This window comes from Phacochoerus africanus, chromosome 10 (assembly GCF_016906955.1).
Source record: "Phacochoerus africanus isolate WHEZ1 chromosome 10, ROS_Pafr_v1, whole genome shotgun sequence".
NCBI classification, from domain to species: domain Eukaryota; kingdom Metazoa; phylum Chordata; class Mammalia; order Artiodactyla; family Suidae; genus Phacochoerus; species Phacochoerus africanus.
Window position 1 is genome coordinate 87,604,319 of NC_062553.1, and position 21,183 is coordinate 87,625,501.

General features: G+C 36.1%; 1 protein-coding gene across 4 annotated transcripts in view; it reads right to left on the bottom strand.

Moving 5' to 3' along the window:
- Positions 1-21,183, bottom strand: part of NAA15 (N-alpha-acetyltransferase 15, NatA auxiliary subunit) — an 82,687-nt gene that overhangs the window by 28,238 nt on the left and 33,266 nt on the right. For 2 of the 4 annotated variants that reach the window (XM_047799054.1, XM_047799055.1), the window contains exons 6-14: positions 20,308-20,461; positions 16,939-17,058; positions 14,640-14,735; positions 14,152-14,258; positions 12,230-12,302; positions 8,808-8,977; positions 7,265-7,417; positions 6,055-6,183; positions 4,442-4,655 (exon numbers count right to left, since the gene is read on the bottom strand). In XM_047799054.1, coding sequence (XP_047655010.1) covers positions 4,442-4,655; positions 6,055-6,183; positions 7,265-7,417; positions 8,808-8,977; positions 12,230-12,302; positions 14,152-14,258; positions 14,640-14,735; positions 16,939-17,058; positions 20,308-20,461 — 1,216 coding nt within the window. Of the gene's footprint in view, positions 1-4,441; positions 4,656-6,054; positions 6,184-7,264; positions 7,418-8,807; positions 8,978-10,078; positions 10,174-12,229; positions 12,303-14,151; positions 14,259-14,639; positions 14,736-16,938; positions 17,059-20,307; positions 20,462-21,183 lie in introns of those variants that run through there. The other 2 variants (XM_047799056.1, XR_007137538.1) reach the window with 2 other exon arrangements.

A 21,183-nucleotide genomic window follows, 5' to 3' on the forward strand; every position in this document is an offset into this window, starting at 1 on the left:
AATTAATATAATGGCCTCCATAGAAAAACAAAATTTTTTTTTTATCTTTTGTCTTTTTAGGGCCGCACCCTTGGCATATGGAGGTTCCCAGGTTAGGGGTCCAATCGGAGTTGTAGCTGCCAGACTACACCACAGCCACAGCAACGCCAGATCCTTAACCCACTGAGCAAGGCCAGGGATCAAACCCACAACCTCATGGTTCCTAGTCGGATTTGCTTCTGCTGCGCCACAACAGGAATTCCCATAGAAAAAAATTTTAAATGAACTGAAAAAACTACTAAACCTATTACAACATTCAACAAGTATACCAATTTGACATACAAAAACTACATTAATATTCACTTGGAATATTATAATGCAGAAAGGGGGCATGTAGGGATGATACTGACAGAAAATTTGCTAAAGTTATAAGACAACAATTACACTAAAAAATAAATAGGCATTTCCATCATGGCTCAGCGGAAATAGGTATGCATTCACGAAGGTTCGATCCCTGGTCTCATTCAGTGGGTTAAGGAGCTGGCGTTGTGTGAGCTGTGTGTGATGTAAGTTGCAGACTCGGTTCGGATATGATGTTGCCATGGTTGTGCCATAGGCTAGCAGCTATAGCTCTGATTTGAAACCTAGCCTGGGAACCTCCATATGCCACAGGTGCAGCCCTTAAAAAAAAGACAATAAAATAAAATAAATAGGAGATACATGCATTTTAGTATGCAAAGGCTGAATACTGAATACTGTTTAAGATTTCCCAATCCCTAGATAACAATCTGTATGTTAAATGCAATTCATATTAGAACTCCAAAAGAAAACTTCTGGAAAACCAACTAATTCTACAGTTGCAAAAATTAACATGTAAATCAAAAAAAATTTAAAGACATAGTATTAGATTAAGAGAAAAATGGGTAAGAACAGAAACCTGTATACTGAGGTCAATACATAATAGTTTTAGTATATCTCTTTGTTTTAATATATATTAAGACAACATGCCCACAATCTACCACAATATTTTTTTCAGAGTTTAGCTCATAATAAAAGCGAATTTTTAAATATGATGACATTTTAAAACACGAACGTGGAAGACCGATTCAATAAGTACTATTTAGGGGTGAGCAGTCTATCTGGGGATAAAAAAGCCACCCTCCACCCCCACATGTAAAAATTATCTCTAGATGATTAAACAGTCAAAAGTAAAAATAACAAAACAAATATAAGAAAACATAAAAGACATCTGCAAATATATTTTATATTTTGAAGACGTCTTTCTAAGCAAGACCTGAAAGCCATAAAAGACTAAAAAGTTTTTTAACTCATAAAAATAAAAACTTTCAGAAAACAAAAGATACCAACCATAAATAAAGTTAAGATCTAAGTGACAGGAAGACAATATCTGCAACACATAAATAAAGATTAAAGCCCTGAATATGTACAGAACCACAAACCAAGAAATTTCAAAATAAAATGAGCAAGGAGTTCCTACTGTGGCACAGTGGGTTAAGGATCCAACATTGCCGCAACTGTGGTAGAGGTTGCATTTGTGGCTCAGATTCAATACCTGACCCAGGAACATCCATATGCTTCAGGTACAGCCCAAACACCTCCCCCCCCCCCGCAAAAACCCCATAAAATAAAATGGGCAAAAGATATGAACACGCAACTCACAGAAGAAACCCAAAGGCCACATATACAGATGTTCCACTCTTAAAAATCTAGTAATTACAGGAGTTCCCATCGTGGCTCAGGAGTAACGAACCTGACTAGTATCCATGAAGACATAAGTTTGATCCCTGGCTCAGCTCAGTGGGTTAAGGATGCCATGACCTTCAGGGTAGGTTGCAGACATGGCTCAGATCCTGCACTGCTGTGGCTGTGGAGTAAGCCAAAAGAAGCTACAGCTCTGATTCAACCCCTAGCCTGGGAACTTTCATTTGCTGTGGGTGCAGCCCTAAAAAGCAAAAAAAGAGGAAAAAAAATTTAGAAATTATAAATTATATGTTTTGCTCTCTAAGTACCAAAGTGTAAAGGATGGGTAACATTCAGTGTTAGCAACAAAAGATAATCTCAATACAGTGAATACAGTGTCAGTGGCAATAAAAACTGGTAAATATTTTGGAGTTCCCCTCATGGCCCAGCGGTTAATGAACCTGACTAGCATCCACGAGGATGTGGGTTTGATCCCTGGCCTCACTCAGTGGGTTAAGGATCCCAAGTTGCCATGAGCTGTGGTGTAGATCACAGACACGGCTCAGATCCTGTGTTGCTGTGGCTGTGGCATAGGCCAGCGGTTACAACTCCTATTCAACCCCGTATCGTGGGAACCTCCATGTGGCGTGGGTGCAGCCCTAAAAAGAAAAAGACAAAAAAAAAAAAAAAAACCTGACGAACATTTTATGGAAAGCAATTTTACACAACTTTCATATTCTCTAACCCAGCAATCTCTACTTTTAATAACCCATGCAAATAAATATGTGCATAATGATGTACAGGACATTTACTGTAGCACTATAATAGTAAATAGGAAAAAACAAACCAACCCAAACATATTCCTCCTACAGAGCCATTACAATGATTAATGATGACATTCAGCTGCACCCAAACATGGAGCAATACTATAAAATGAAGGGGGAAAAGTGTAAATTTCAGTTATGGGCTAAAAAAGTAAAATGAAATGAAACAAAACAACCACAAAGAACCACCTTGAAATGTGTGCATAAAACACTGAGAATGGTAACTGCACAAAGGAAAGTGAACATTTCATAAGGATAGCTCTTTGAAAGGAGATAACCTTTGGGTAGGAGAAAAGTGAAATGGTATTTTCACATTTGTTAGGTATTTTTCTGAGTTGTTTCAACCTCATATAAGAGTTAATTGTGTACCATATGCATAATTTGAAGAAGAGGCGGAAGGCAAGAAGAATGAACAGGAAAGTAAACAAAAGAAGCCAGAAGATCACAGCTCTCAGCTTCGATTATAAATTGTCACCTAGATTCTCACTGGCATTTTCTCTGTACTTGAAGAAGCAGCAATAGGTAGAGTTTCAAATGAAATCTGTATAAGGGTTTCAATGTGTGACCTTAGAAAGTTCTAAATTGTTCTCAGGCAATAGGAAGTAAAATTTAATAACAAATTATCAAAGATCCAAAGGTCTTCAGCAAGAGGAAGGATATAGAAACCTTCATAACCTCAGAAGAGAAACAAATCCAGGACTGAAGAAAAAATAAAAGTCTGACACATTTTAATGCTCTAACTCCTGTAACATTTTGCCATGAATAAGCCACAAAATATCTGGACAAACAGTATCTTTCTAGGAGTTCCCACTGTGGCTCAGCAGAAACAAATCTGACTAGTATCCATGAAGACACAGGTTCAATTCCTGGCCTCGCTCAGTGGATTAAGGATCCAATGTTGCTGCGAGCTGTGGTATAGGTCACAGATGCGGCTTGGATGTGGCATGGCTGTGGCGTAGAACAGCAGCTATAGCTCCAATTCGATCCCTAGCCTGGGAACTCCATATACCCTGGGTGTGGCCCCAAAAAGACAAAATGTCAAAAAAAAATATATATCTTTCTACATGCCTGATCACTTTTATTATGAGATCCTTTCCCAAATAATTATCTAAGGAAGACTTCTCCCCACACATTCTGACATCCTGCTATAAAAAATGGCATGTTAAAATTGGTCAAATGATAAACCACTAGGCTAAATTTTACTGGCTTGATTCCAAACTGAGTTTTAATATTCAAATAATAATTATCTTCTAGTAAGTTAATTATATATTACTATTAAAGAGAGAAATAACTAGATATACTGGTGGCCAAGACTAATGTAGCATTCTAACACTGATATAAAATTAGTATAGTATAGTAGGTAACAATTTATACTATTGGGTAAACCAGATATTAAATGTAAAATTCATGAAATTCAACTCCTTAGAAGGTAATCATTACAAATTAAATTCTCACTTGACCTGTCAAAGACTAAACAGTATTTGCTGCTGAGAGAAATTCACAAAATGGTCATCATCATTTTCTAAAGTATGTATAACAGTTTCCCATAAGATGCTTAACAAAAAGCTCAGGAAAAAATATATATTACACCAAAACATAAAAATACACATATACAGGGAGTTCCCATCACAGCTCAGCAGAAATGAATCTGATTAGTATCCATGATGATATGGATTTGATCCGTGGCCTCATTCAGTGAGTTAAGGAACCAGTGTCGCCATGAACTGTGGTGTAGTCACAGATGCAGCTTGGATCTGGCATTGCTGTGTATATAGCTCTGATTAGACAACAAGCCTGGGAACTTCCACATACCACAGGTATGGCCCTTAAAAAAAAACAAAACAAAACAAAAAAGCAAAGCAAAAAACCCCCAAAACCCCACATACATATATACACACACACCATAGCAAGCAATAAGAACTCTTTGAATGTTATACCTGTATCAGCTTCATGTTCTTTATTTTCATCTGTAAGGGGGTTGTCATGAAGCTTCAAATAGATCTCTATAGCAATTCTTGCTGCCTTGAAGTAAAATGGATGCTGTCGAAGTACATCTTCTAGTTTTAATAAGTCCACATATGATCTAAGGGTAATCTTCCTCATACAGTATGTATGAAAGTCAAACTGGTCATCAGTGATTTCTATAAAATGCTAACAAAATTATCTTTTTTATTAAACTGAAGTATAGTAATAGCAGAGAGAGCTACAAAAGTCAAGCCATTGCAATTACTTGTTTCCTAGGCATTAAAGAATCAGTAAAATCTAAAAACATTAAAAATTACAATAATTCAATATAAACACTCTGCATATCAAGTAAGCAAATACATTAGCCATCACCTAGCACAGTATATGGCATATATTAGGCACTGAATTATTTGCTGAATGAAAGGAAACACAATGCTTTAAATATATATTTATTCCTTCCTTAGTCATACTTAAATAAAGCTATCACAACAAATCAAACAGAATTTATCAGTATACATAATGGTGTAATACAGTAGATTTATATATTAAACATTCAGTTTTTATATTTAAAACAATTTGCAAAAGATTGTAATATGGAGTATTTGGTAATTTTTCTAAGAATACAAACCTAAATCCTACGCAATGTAACGCTGGTATGAAGGGAAATCAATTAGCAAAAGTCAGTCAAGTAACCAGAAAACAACATATTTCAACTAAGCTCTGGGGTTCTCAACTTGATAAAAGACCAGGCATGAAAATATAAAAATTATTTTTATATATGAAAAACAAAAAATGAACACCAACTACTAATGATAGAAATGAATCAGAAGTGAAGAGGACTAGGAGTAAATTTATCAGAAAAAGAGGAATTACATAGGTTACAGAAATACTGTGAAAAGGCTCTGAAGCATATATCTAATATTTATCAAGGGTATATAGCACCATCAATCAACCCCACAACATATAAGTTTCTAGATAACTTAATGAGCTTTGTATGTAGCTCATACAAAGAAGAGTAGCATCGATTATAAAGAAGCATTTAAAAAAAAAATCAATGAAAACGGAGCCAAGATATAAACATTCCATTAAGTTTTTTACACACATTCTGGCAGGAAGAGAAGACAAGTGGAAAGTCTGCTGAATAAACACTCTGTAATACTTTCAATATGAAATTTGAAAAACATGAATACTGATTTTTTAGATTTTTTTTTTTTTTTTGGTCTTTTTGCCATTTCTTGGGCCGTTCCTGCAGCATATGGAGGTTCCCAGGCTAGGGGTCAAATCGGAGCTGTAGCCACCGGCCTATGCCAGAGCCACAGCAACGCGGGATCCCAGCCGTGTTTGCAACCTACACCACAGCTCATGACAACGCCAGATCGTTAACCCACTGCAACCATGAGGTTGCAGGGATCAAACCCGCAACCTCATGGTTCCCAGTCAGATTCATTAACCACTGCACCACGACGGGAACTCCTGATTTTTAGAATTCTTACTGTGTATTATTAAAGTGAGAGAAAAGAAAAAAAACTACATAGGATTTGCCAAAAAACCTTCAATGTATAACAAAATAAAATGAGAAACTTACTCTTTCAATCTCATGACATTTCTTAAGTGCTTCACCAAATTTATTCATTGCCTTATAAGCTTGGGCACACTCTGTCTGGAACCACATGCACTGCATTTCATTCAAATTCTCCACTGCTGATGTTCCTTCCTATATGAAAAGCACACATATTCAAAGACAATTTCCTATCAAATACATTATTCCCCCACAGCATTTAAGAAGGAAAAATGGGAGTTGCCTTCGTGGCTCACCGGTTAATGAACCTGACTAGGATCCATGAGGATGTGGGTTCAATCCCTGGCCTCGCTCAGTGGGTTAAAGATCCGGCATTGCCATGAGCTGTGGTGTGGGTCACAGACATGGCTGGGGTTCCACATTGCTGTGGCTGTGGCATAGGCAGGCAGCTGTAGCTCTGATTCAACCCCTAACCTGGGAAGCTCCATATGCCGTGGGTGCGGCCCTAAAGTAGCAAAAAAAAAACCCCCCAAAAAAAACAAAAAATAAAAAGGAAAAATGGTCAACTGATTTGAATTATTTCAAAATAAGTTTTTTTCTTTTACCATTCTCAGACTAGGAGGGAACAGTCAATACATGAAAGAAATTAAAATTATATATTATATTTCTAACCAATAAAAACAACAAAAAATCTTGTGAATGATTACTCAAAAGACGTACATAATTGCGGATGGAAGGTAAGGTAAGAAATAAACAGGAGCACAAAGAAGACACTCCATCAATATCATTAGTTCCCTCTGCCCCTAAAAATTTCAACTGAGCATTCATCAGTATAAATCAGAGTTTTAAAACTCATTGTACAACCATATAAAAAGAAAGCTGTTTTATAACAATATTTATTTCACATGTTTTTGATAAGGCAATTTAATTAAAGTTCTCTTTTGATATTAAAAATATTAGAAGTAAACTTTGAGGAGTTCCCGCTGTGGCTCAGCAGATTAAGAACCCAACTAGTATCCATGAGGATGTGGATTCAATCCCCGGCCTTGCTCAGTGGGTTAAGGATCTGGCATTGCCTCAAGCAGTGAGGCTCGGATCTGGCATTGCTGTTGCTGTGGTGCAGGCCTGCAACTGCAGCTCCAATTTGACCCCTAGTCTGGGAACTTCCACATACAACAGGTGAGGCCCTAAGGGAAAAAAAAAAGTAAACTTTGAAAAATAAGGTATACAAGTGTGAACTGCTTATTTCTAAGTAAAAAAAACTAGCTGTACAAACCCTTGTAAACTTTGAGCACATTTCTTCAGCCTCTTTTATGAGATTGGCTTTTAGCATGTACTTTGCACACTTGGAATTGATAAATCTGTCTGCTGTGTCCAAGGCCTGGGCCTCATCCATCCACCTTGCGGCTTCTTTAATATTCCCAGCATGCTAATGGTAGCAGGGTACAAAAGCAAAATAAACCTGTCAGTATGCTAATTTTACCATGGAGATAGTTTCCTGTTCATAAATAACTAAAATACAAATGAAGGTAGTATTTCATCCCTTATGACCCTTATGTAGTAGACACATACATTCTCCTGTTAAGTTCAGATACCTTTCTGCTCATGTAGAATATAAGCTCTCTGACAGTAAAGACTTGTTTTAAAATTTCTGTCCACTCTTATAACCTCAATGACAGCACACTACAACAGTAACTGGCAACACAGTGAATACTCAAAAATAACGGTTTAAGAGTTCTGTCATGGCTCAGAGGTTAATGAACCTGACTAGTATCTATGAGGATGCGGGCTTGACCCCCAGCCTTAATCAGTGGGTTAAGGATCCAGTATTGCTGTGAGCTGTGGTATATGCCACAGATGTGGCTTGGATCCTGCGTTGCTGTGGCTGTGGCACAGGCTGGTGGCTCTGCTGATTCAACCCCTAGCCTGGGAACTTCCATTTGCCAGGGGTGCTACCCTAAAAAGACACACACACACACACAAAAAAGGTTGAAACAAAGAAAAAAAACAATCAAAATCTTTAAGTCAGAACAACATAATTCAATGTAAAGGTCATAAAAGGAAAAAGGATGGCCAGATTTCTACTCTAAAGGAACCAAGAAACATGATTAAGATCACAATGATCCTCATTCTAATTAGTCTAATCCATTTGACAAAACCACAAAACTAATGAGCTTTCTGGCTTTGAAAAAGTGCTTTTAAAACATTACTTAATTTCATTATTTTTGGTAAATAAATTACTGGTTTATGATTTCTTCCCCAACAGCTTATATTACTAAACTGTATCTGTATTAATACAGAAAAGAGCCAATTTTAAGCTGATGCTAAAACATACTAAAGAGTCTTAAGTAAGACCCAGGAGTTGAAGAGGCAAGAGATAATATGTAGAATTCATAGAAGAAACATTCAGTTTCACTTCACTAAGATTACTAGATACTGATATGATCATATTCAAATGTTAACAGAAAGAAACATTTCACAGCAAATATAATTATTTTTGATTGCCTATAGTCTTGTAACTTAAAATCAAGAAAACACAGATATATGTGTATATGTGAATATATCAGAATATGAAAAACCATACATAACCATATTAATGTATGTACACGTTTGTATATATGCAGATACAGATAAATAAGCAAATATGCATAACCATGACAAATCTAAAAAGTAATCAGACTGAGAAATGTACTATATTTGTCATTCCATGTTTTGTGAACTATCAAACGTCATTTTATTTACAACACTGAGAATCTATAACATATTTTTTTTTAAAATGCCTTATTACCTCACAAGAAAAAAGGAGAAAATATTTTTACCTTATAGATTTTAGCTTTTACAAGAAAGAGTTCTATCAACGTGGGTGTACTTTCAATAGCAGTATTTATGTATTCCAGAGCAATAGATGGCTGACCAATTTTGTCATAATGTTGTGCCAAGTAGTACTGGACCCAAAGTAATGTGGTTGGTGGTTCCTCTTTTCCATCATCTTTTAAAAAAAAAAAAAGAGGGGGGAGGGGAGAAACAAAGATTAATCACTATATATTTTTTAATTTTTATGTATTTATTTTTTGTCTTTTTAGGGTCGCACCCACAGCATATGGAGGTTCCCAAGCTAGGAGTCAAACTGGCCTACACCACAGCCACAGCAAGACCAGATCCAAGACGCATCTGCGACGTACATCACAGCTCATGGCAATGCCAGATCCTTAACCCACTGAGTGAGGCCAGGGATCGAACCTATGTCCTAATGGATACTAGTCAGATTCGTTTCTGCTAAGCCATGATGGGAACTCCAATCACTCCAATCACTAATATATTAAGGGAGTAGCCACCTCAAAATAGCTCTATCTTTATTAATAAGGAAGGTAGTTCAATCCATGTTATATATGCATCTACTTATGAAACTACCTCTAAATTTATAAGATCTTTGGAAGGGACCACACTTTCTGCTCTGCATAATTACAGCTCCTAGCACAATGGCCTGAATAGTAAGAACTTCATATAATAAACATAGCAGATAAATGAGCTCAAAGTTATAACATATTACCCAAAAAGAAAAATGGATGGGGCAGAGGGGCAGGCTGTACTAGAACCATGAGAGTGTACTGATCAAGGTGTTAAGTATGAGGGGAAAAAAATACACTCAAGAGAAAACTTCCATTAAAGTGAGGTTAAGAAAAAAGAAAGGTTTGATTGTTTAATTGGGTTTCTAGCTAATGTACCAAACTCAACATAAATACACCTGTGATGTGGTTATTTTGAGTTTTGGTGATTTTAAGATTCTTAATATATTTTAATATTATTCTTAATATATTTTAAGATTATCCTGAATATGCAACAATGCAAAATTTAAACAAAAATTATACCAAAAAGAGAGGTAAGTATTTCAGTTCATAATTTAATTTGTATATACTCACAAAGATATGTGTAAGTTAAAGTATACAACCCACACATTTAAAAAATGCTTTTTTAATACAAATTTCTAAAATCTAACAACTGTTATTTGCTTTAAAAAAAAGCAACAGATTGCTTATTTTTATCCTAGCAGTAGGATGCTCAGTGGACAAACAATAGGAGTGGAACTCACCAACTCCCGATCTGATAGATCTGCAACTAAAGTGCTGCATATTCTTGGGCATGTCATTGAACCTCTTCCACATTTGTAAAATATGTAGGAAAATGCTGATAATCAAAGGAACATTATGATGATTAACCAATGAAACCATGGTAACGCTTTCTAAAAAGTACTATTAAATTCATCTGAGACCTAGAAATAGTGATCAACTCGATAGCAATAAATACTCCAGGTCCTACATTGAGCTTTCCCACCGCAGTAATCATGATCCTTGGGGAAAAACAACTGATTTCAGATCTGCTATGAGCAGTATACAAGATGAACTGGAATATTTTGTCATACCAAACTGCAAGGATACTATCAACTAATACCTTAGTATATGAAGGCTTAGAACCATGCGAAACTACAATGATTTAAAACATCAAATATATGTAAAGCCATGAGTTCATAATAATACTTTTGAAATGTATATTGGCCATCTTTGAAGGATGCTACTACACCAATTCACTATTTTGAAAACAAAAAAGTAGGAGAGGTAGGGGAAAAAAAGGCAGCATTGTCTTGCTGCTTCTATACAAAGAGAAATACTGCATAAGCAGATAATAGATATTACCTCTTGTAAAATGATTTTAAAAAATGAATGATAGAGTATTGCTAGTTTGTAATTCTCTCTTTTTTTGCTTCGCCCATGGCATGTGGAAGTTCCTGGGCCAGGGATCAAACCTAAGCCACCACAGTGACAACACTGGATCCTTAACCTAGTGGGCCACCAGGGAACTCCACTAGTTAATAATTCTTAACGGCTTCTAATATATGAAACAGACACTTCATCCCTCCTGATCAAAGAACACACCACCACCCATGAAATAATCTTGATCATTCCTCTTTGTCTTTAAAATTAAAAGGAGTTCCTGTCGTGGCTCAGCAGTTAGTGAACCCGACTAGCATCCGACCCAACTAGCATCCATCAGGATGCGGGTTCAATCCCTGTTCTTGATCAGTGGGTTAAGGATCCAGCGTTGCTGTTAGCTGTGGTGTAGGCCAGCGGCTACAACTCCAATTCAACCCCTAGCCCGGGAACTCCCAATATGCCATGGGTACAGCTCTAAAAAGACAAACAAACAAACAAACAAAAACCCGAAAAGAAAAAAAAAAATAAATTGAATCTCATCAAGCCTGTAGTCAAAATCTGTCCATTAGAAGTTTCTGTAGTGATGGAAATGTTCTAGATCTGTCCAGTACAGTAGACATCAGACTTACACAGATATTGAGCAGCACTTGAAATGTGGCTACTGCAATGGAGGAACTGGACCCTTGTTTAACTAAAAAATTTTAATAGCCATGTGTGGCTCCTGGCTACCTACCATACTAGACTGCACAGCTCTACATCCAACTACCGATCGATAAAAGAAATTCAGAGGACAGTGAAATAGCGTGTTAAGCAATACTATATGGGTATATTCCGCAAAATCTAGACTGTAGAAAAACTAATTTCTTTAATAAATAAATTGTGGGAAGAAGAGACGATGGAGGAAAAACCTATAGATTTATAAAAAAGAATTAAGAGACATCAACTGAACTCAAAGTATAGAAACAGATTATATCTGGATCTTGATTCAAATCAACTTCAAAAACAGAGAAAAAAAAATGACATTTCTATGATAACTGGAAATGTAGGTATGGACTTTTTTCTTTGATAGTAAGAAGGTATTAATGTTGAAGTATGGTAAGGCTATTACTGTTAAAAATCTGTAGAATAGTAAAATATTCATGGATGAAATGATGTGATGTTTGGGATTTGCTTCATAATAACACAGGGGTAGAAGGAAGGAGGTAAGCATATAGATGAAGTAAATTTGGCTGTAAGTTAAAAATTACTGAAGTTGAGCTGTAGGTAAATGGAGAGCCTACTACATAAAGTTTCTAGTTCTGCAACTGTTTTAAATTCTACACAAAATTTTCTTCAATAAGCTATTTTCCTATCTTCTTACCAAATATTTTCATACAATGTGCATATTAATGCATTTTCATCCTAAGGTGGAAAAAATTTAAATATACTAATTAACTGACTAAATAATGAACAATACTGACCTTCTGAATAAGAATTTCATAACACATTAAGATTTTCAAGATGTTTTTAAAACATAAAACTTGAGCACTTACCATTGGGGTTAAATAACCGGCAGCTTTTTAGAGAGGTTTCATAACCTACTACTAATTCTTCTATGATTGCCACCTAGAGTACAAACACACAAGTACACTTTAATAAAAATAAATAAATATAGTTACTATGCTTGTGCAAAATGTGTTATTTACTATAAGAGGGCTAAATAAACATTCTGACACTCACTCTGTCCTTATGTGTGTGTGTGTGTGTCTCTCTCACTCTCTCTCTCTCACACACACACACACCCTTTAATAAATCTCTTTACCTAGGGATAAAAATTTAAAAGCAAGTTAACTATATATTTCTAAAGGTGTGTTTTAAGACAAAACTTTTTTAAAAACTTACTGGCAACTCCTTTCCTGCTATAAAACAAAGCTGAACTAGAAATCATGAAAAGGTTGGACAAAAAAGAAATAATGTTAGGGATGATTTTTATCTTGGTTCATTTTTACCTCAAATCACATAAATAACACCCACAGTTAATTAACATCTGCACTTCAGGAATCAAGAATTAAATAGACTATGAAAAGAGAAATTCCAAAGGTAGGTAACAGCATCTACTTTCAATTTCAAAATCAAGGGAAACCATTAGTAAACTGAAGCATGGAACAGTCGGTGGGTTTCTGAGATCCAGGAGAATGAGTGGCTGCCCAGGTTCTGGTTTCTCCTGACTCATGACTATACTACTTATTCCTAGCTTTGTAAGAGATCTGTGAATACTTTTAATTTATTAATTCTCTTCTTTCCTTAATCTCTCTATAATGATTTTGCTACCATTATAGAAGCTCTCTTAAATGACCTCAACTGACTGAACAGATTAACACTAGCTCTCTCCATTACCTCAGAAAACTGTCAGGACTGAGTGGTCACAGCCAGATTACTCTGGTGTGCCCATGCTCTTCTACTCCCACAAGATGAGCTACATGCTTACTAAGGGTTTTCTTTTCCCAAACCTGCTTGAATTAGTTGCATTCATTCCCATCACTGCAGACTTTAATTCAGTATCACGTAAACTTAAGAAATGAGAACAAAAAAAAAAGAACTGTTTTTGTACGTTGAATACTGTGGAAAGATTCAAAGATAAGTTAATTTTTTAAACCAACCAATTATGGTTGAAATAAGATAATCATAAAAGGAAAAGTCATAACAACATATATGATTCTACAATCAAGATTGCTTCAAAAGTATCGAGTTTTCACTCTACCAAAACTAGAATTAACAGACCATATTTTAACAACATGATTTTTAAAAAGGTGAAAAAGTCATCAATAAAGACCATATCTTGGGCCTCTCAACAAAAGACTGAAAAATAAGCTCCCTTTATGTGCTTTAGGTTAAAATGTTTAGGAAGTTTAATCTGCCCTATCTTTCTGATTTTTCACTGTAACTGAGCTATTTTTAATCCAAACATGTCCTGATGTCACTGTACCTGTTAACAAAATAATCTAAATTAAGATTAAAACATCTTTTAAAGAGCATTCTGAATATTGTAACACACAACTAAAAGAATAAACTAATTTACTAGGACAGCAAATTCTTCTGACTCTTCTTTCTACCAAATAAAAAAGGAGTTGTTAAGGGGGGGAAAAAAATCACTTCTGCTTCCACCATGAGCAAGGATTAGAGAAAACATTGAAGAAATCACTATCTTACCACCTTTTCATACATACGCTGACTCATTTAAAAGTACACATCAGAAACAAGACAGAAAATAAAAAAGCGGTAAGTTACTTAGCTAAAGAGATGAGGATGAAAAGGAAGTAAGAAGCACAGAAGCATTTAACTTGCAATCAAGGAAGACTATTGCTAGATTCACGAAGTGTGTACCATGTGCACAGGTAACCCGGAACCAAGTATTCCAAATACTATGCAAAGAAATAATAGTAAAAAACAGAACGACTATTGTATTTTGGCTTACCTTTTCTTTATCTTTATATAAAGACCTCAAAGTATTGAAGACTGGTGGACAACCCTTGCTGAAGTTCATCCTAAGGAATTTATCCAAACATTCTTTAAACTTCTCACCTTGGAAGAAAAAAAATCCTGTTGACTTAACTGACTTACATTTAACAACTCTCACAATGCATACATTAAAACTTTAATATGTATACTCATATATTTAAAACCGAGGAGCTCCCACTGTGGCGAAATGGATTAAGAACCTGACTGCAGCAGCTTTGGTCAATGAGAAGGTATGGGGTCAACCCCCAGCCTAGCATAGTGCATTAAAGGATCTGGTGTTGCTGCACTTGCAGTGAAGGTCACAGTTGTGGCTCAAATTCAGTCCCTTCCCTTGGAACTTCCATATGCCACAGGTGCAGCCTTAAAAAAAATAATAATAAAACCAAGGAAAGATATTGTATATCATAACACCATTTTCACTGCTTTGCAATTATTCTCACTTACCAGATAAAAAGTTTAACGGCAGTCTTCTTGGCACCAATCCCCTGGGATATTTAGTCCAGGCTTCCTCATAAATTTTTAGTCGTTCTAACATATTAGCTGCAGACAAAAAAGCAAAACAAAATTTAAAACTTTTTCAAATGTAATTATAATATATATTTCTAGAATATTACAAATTTCTGAATACATAAAAATTACCATATTAAACACTGAACATTGGAAGAAAATTATTCATAATCTAACCACTTACATACATCAGCAATCATTTTGGAATATTTCCTTCTAATATTTTCTTATCTTAAATACATAATTTTCTTTACCCTGTTCTGCTTTAGGAAGCCTTTCAAAATCTTAGGACTCTTCTACTTTAGTTCTGAGAAAAGGCTTGTTTATTATGTTTCCATATATGGCTTCTCCACATTCTCTTCAAGCCCCTCCTTTAACTCCTCTCCTCTGATTTATTTTGGAGACTCTGGATCCATCCTCTATCTTCCATTTCTCCACATACCTTTTATATTTTCTTTTACTTTCACGGGTGCAATCCCTGACCCAGGAACTTCCACATGCCTTGGGCATGGACAAATTTAAAAAAAAAATTTTTTTTTACATCACATCATTAAGCAGATTTTTCATTTCTCAAAACTGTGTCCCTATCATCTTTACCTTTTGTTGACACTGATGGTTATCATTCCTAGACCACTATTCCTATGGAGGATGACGTTCTTTGTTACAAGGTTTCTCTTGCATAAGTCAATGTACCAGGAATGGGTCTCTATCAGTCTTAAGGGAAACTTTGCTTCAAATTGATCATCCTGGCTAAGGACCCTGTCTCTGTACATGACATGTTTCAGGGCTTGTCCTCACAAGTGGGTACCATTCATAAGAGAAAACGGTTGGGGAGAAGAGTCTCTGAACCAAACTTATTTGAATCCTCCTCCTCACACAGGGAACAGTGCTAATCTTTCAGCTTGGCTATGTTCACTTGCTCCAGTGGGCTACTCCGCTATGGCCATATGTTACCACAGAAGCTACGCTTGCTTCTTTCCCTTAGGGAGACATTTTCATTTCTTTAAGTGAAAAATTTCCTTTCATGTCTTTGATGCTGCTATGCATTTGTGAATTTGTATGGGGGGGCACATACACAGCATGTGGAAGTTCCCAGGCCAGGGAATGAACCCCAGCCACAGCAGTAACAACATCAGATCCTTAACCAGCTGAACCAACAAACAGGGAACCCCTATTTGTGAATTTAAAAAAAAATTATTTCTGGAGTTCCCGTCGTGGCGCAGTGGTTAACGAATCCGACTAGGAACCATGAGGTTGCGGGTTCGGTCCCTGCCCTTGCTCAGTGGGTTAATGATCCGGCGTTGCCGTGAGCTGTGGTGTAGGTTGCAGACGCGGCTCGGATCCCGCGTTGCTGTGGCTCTGGCGTAGGCCGGCGGCTACAGCTCCGATTAGACCCCTAGCCTGGGAACCTCCATATGCCGCGGGAGCAGCCCAAGAAATAGCAACAACAACAACAACAAAAGACAAAAAGACAAAAAAAAAATTTATTTCTAAAATTTTTATCCTAGCTATTACTATGAATTTGTAGTAAAAGAGAGGTTTCAGAAAATGCCAATCTATCATATTAAAATGGTAGTTCACAAAAGTACTTTTGTATTCAGATTTTGAACCAATTCTTTTTTTTTTCCTCTTTAGGGGCGCACCTGCAGCATATGGAAGTTCCCAGGCTAGGGGTCTAATAGGAGCTGCAGCTGCCAGCTTGCACCACATGCACAGCAATGCCAGATCCAAGCCATGTCTGTGACCTACACCACAGCTCACGGCAATGTCAGATCCTTAACCTCCTAAGGGAAGCCAGGGATCAAACCCGAATCCCAGTGAATACTAGTTGGGTCTGTAACCTGCTGAGCCACAACAGCAACTCCAGATTCTGAACCAATTCTTGTTTGTCTTTTTAGGGCCACACCCAGGGCATATGGAGGTTCCCAAGCTAAGTGTCAAATCAGAGTTGTAGCTGGCAGCCTATGCCACAGCCACAGCAACACTGGATGAGAGCCATGACTGCAACCTACACCACAGCTGACAGTAACGCCAGATCCTTAACCCAATGAGAGGCCAGGGATTGAACCTGAGTCCTCAATGGATACTAATTAGATTCGTTTCCGCTGAGCCACGACAGGAACTTCTTGAACCAATTCTTAATCTCTATTTTTCTAGTTATGTTTCTCAATGAGTTAATACATGTTAACGAAAAAAGTGGTTAAAACTTAGAAAGTTCCAATCAATAGGCAACTACCTGGCTTGAGCGCCTTTTCTAAGCCTTTGTAATAGGCCCAGTTTTCAGGATTTCTCTCTTGTAATCCTCTGTAAACATCAGCTGCATCTTCCAAACGACATAACTGCAACAGAAGTTCCCCTGACAAAAAAAAACAAATTAAATTAACAAGTATCTTCTGACTGTAACTAAGTTTTCCTCAAACTTTCTTAAAATGTCTTCAATACTGGGAAGTAGGTAGATCTGGTATCCTACTCAGTCCCCAGTTCCCTTCAGCACGACAAAATTTACCATGTTATTTTATTGCCTCTCCTTTTTTAAAGTTCATATTTAGAAATATCCTCTTCACATCCTCAATCTATTCAGGTGTATTTGTCTAACTCCAGGCTACTTTCTCAAATTCACTGAACACAGTCACCAAGACATCTACTAGAATTATTTCTGACAATATATGGACAATTTCAAAACCCAAATTAGTGGATTAATAATCCCTAATCATATGATCCTTTAATCAATTAACAAACAATTCTGCTCTAGCAGCCCATGGCTACATTGTTTCTCTTCCAATTACTAGTTTTTCTCTCTTGCAACCACCAACTAGACATCTTGCTTTAAGCTTTACCTACCGTGACTTTCTTCTTCTCTCTAATCCCACCATCCAACTTTAGAGAAAAACCATTCCCTTTTCTTTAGATTTTCCAGCAACCTGTAGACCTTTGTTCTCTGGGCTGCATGATCAATCTCATTCCTGAATGACATTAGCAGCCCCAAATATAAAAATCAATCTATCTAGGATCCTTTGTTTACAAATTTTAAGGCCTGGATCTTTCCTTGCTGCACACCTTCTCACAAAAACAGTTGTCAGACAAATGGACTAAGACACTGATTTCACTAGAAATATATGAGCTGCAAACTCATACACACCTCAAACACTGCTCAGGAATCCTTTCCCATACATTAATGGCCTCCCATTCACCGAAGTATTACTTTCAAACCAGGACCTCACCCTTGCATCTTTTGTTATTATCAGATAATAAAAAAGAATGATTACTGAGAAGCAAAGTGACTTTTAGGTGTATCACATGCACTAATTACTTCAATTCTCGATGCTCTATGAGATAGGTTACTACTACTTTTGTCATTAAATCAGAGACTTAAGTAAACTTGCCAAAGGTCTCTCAAAGATAGTTAACTTTTAAGAGTCAGGATCTGAACCCAAACAATTTGGCTAAATGAGCACATACTCTTAATATCTATACCCTGAGTCATTCTCAACCAGGGGCATCCAGGGGAAATTTAGCAACACCTGGAGACATCTTCAGTTTCACAGAGTGCTTTGGTATTTGACCAGTAGAAGCTACCGATGGATGAAACATTACACAACATACACGAGACACTGTCCATCTCCAATATCCAGGTGTCAAAATGTCAACAGTACCAAAGCCCATTTCACCAAAAACATTTTAAAAATCCTGCAACTTTTCTCTCTTATGCTATTCTCATCCACATTTCTTTCCCTTAATATTTACCTACCTTTCCCTTGTAAAAGGAACTGGTGGTATAAGAACTAACAATGCAACTTTCCACCTAACTATGCCCACTCACCCACTCCAGGAAGTTCCTAAAATTATCCTGACCACCCACCACAAACATCAATGCCTTTATTACTGGAACATCCAACAAATGATGATTCTACTCTTAGTTCCCTTCTATTCTCTTTATATACCTTGTTTCCAATACCTGACTCACTTAAATATTCAGTACATATTTTGTGGAATGAACTGATAGCTATTTCCCATTTTACTGAGAAAATGGAAGCAACTAGATGAGAACTCCCAAACAGCCACTACATCTACACACCTACTTGTCCATATACTCTACTGTCTCTCATTACTGTGGATGAACTATTCATATTGTTATCCAAAGCTAATCTTTCAATTTTATCTTCTATCTAGATCAATATCCCCAGTACTATATCAAATATTCCATTTCATTATCTAGTGAGCACATGCTGTAAAAACCTACTGTTCCTATGATTATCACCACTACCCTGTATGTGCTTCCCATACAACAAAACTACTTGTGTGAGTCATATATGCATACTACCTTCAATTCCTCTACTTAAATCCCATTTAAATCTATTTGACCTGTTTGGGCTTTCACGTCCTTCCTTCCAAATGTTCTGAAAGTCCTTTTATTAAGGTCACCAGTGACTTCCAAATTGCTAAAATACATGAGTCAATTCTGAGTCCTCAGTTTGACCTGTCACTCTTCCTCAGTAGTAAAGTTTCAAAAATAAATAAATAAAACAATGTACCTTAAGAGTATTCTGAATGTCACCTATTTCCATAAAGAAACTGAGGCCCAAATCTTGCCACTCATCATACATCTGATTAGTATCCAATGAAGGAACCCAAACTAGTATTTTCAATCTTGACATCTTTCCAATAAGTTAAAAACCTTTCTTTATAACTAATAGACTGCTAAGGGATGATCAACTCAAGTGAAAGAGGGCTGTTTTGGATCTATAGCTCACAAATGAGCTCCAAGCACCTTAGACTACCATTTTTTTCTTGCCAGTAGCATTATCCTCTGCTGAAGAGTTCATCAGGCAAATTATAGCTATATCCACCATATACACAGATAAAACATTTTTCTAGTATTCAGCTTCAAAAAGAGCCAAAGAAATCTGAAACCAGCAAACTTCATTCGCCTGATCTAACAAAGGCAAACCAACATTTCAGATAACAGTTCTTAAACAGTACTTATATTTTCAATTACTTGTTATTTTGCTTTGGTAGTCCATAATTAGTTCCTCAACTTTTAAAACCACAAGATGACTCCATTTTCTTTAATAAATGGGTGCATTGGAGATCTTTATTTAAGGATCTATCTATCCTCCTATCATAATCCATACATATAAATCCAAAACTCTGGTTTCAATTCATGTTCTATGTTCAGAAAGATATTCAGATAAACTATAAGGAACCCAAGGAATGTCCTATATGAACTTTAGCAAAGGCTGATTTATAAATATATATTACTGGCAATAAAGAAATATGTCATATGCATTCAGTTTTGCTAATAAGCAGTTTGTAAGAAAACTTAATAATCTTACAGAACTGAGCATTTGCCTTCTGCGTTTTTGGATCAGGGATACTTTAAAGAAAAATATTGCACAGTCACTGCATTCAATGATTTATTGTTCACATTTCCCCCCATATCAAGATCCATTGTTTAAATAGAAATTTTCCTACATTATAAATTATTCAAAGTACATGAGAAAGAAATACTGTCATGAAAAATTGTATTATATGCAACTAGATTTTTCAGTCTTGCCCTTTGCATAACTGAATACCAGAATAAATTATTTTTTTTAAAAAAATGTACCTTTGGTTTCTTCTACAGCAAGTTTATCACAAATCTGCTTTTCATAGGTACAAAGGTGTTCCAGAGCTTCTCTATAGAGACCTGCTTCCCGAAGAACTTGATTCTGATATAAAAGGAGTTCACTATATTCATAATCCACTTTATCAGGGGATGTCTATATATGGATACAAGGAATACTAACAGTAAAGACTTTGTTTTTGTATTAGAAAAATTTTCACAAAAGCAAATACACATAAGAGGTCAAAGAATAACATACGATGGATAAAGCTCATTTTTAAAAAATCCCCAATATCTGCCTAGGGAGCAACTAAGTAAATAATGATAATATTAACTTATAACCCACTGAACAAAATAAGAATCCCTAAGTCTTTACGTGTAATAAATAGAAGGAAAGCTCTTAAGAGGAGAATGTCAAATAATAAATCTAAAAGGAATAAGACAGGAAATTACAATTTTGTGACTATCACAGGAACAGCTGATTCAGGAAAAATCATAATCAATGAATGCTAAAACTAGTGATAAAAGTCTGATAAGGAACAGACCATTCATAAAGTCTCAAACTGTTTATTAAACACAGAAAAAATAACAAGTTTATAGTGAAAAAACCTGGCAGACACCACCTTAACCAAGTAATCAAATGGAATAGACACCACATGGCTCTTAATGTGCTGAATTGAGAAGGGTTCATCATTTCTGTATTTTCTTGCCACAATGCCTAACAATATCTAATAAGGACGAAACACCAAATAAACCCAAATTGATGGACATTCTACAAAAGTACTGCCAGGAATCTTCAAAAATACCAATGTCATGAAACACAAAGAAAATCTTCAAAATTTCCAGATTGAGGAGTGCCCATTGTTGCTCAGTGGCAAT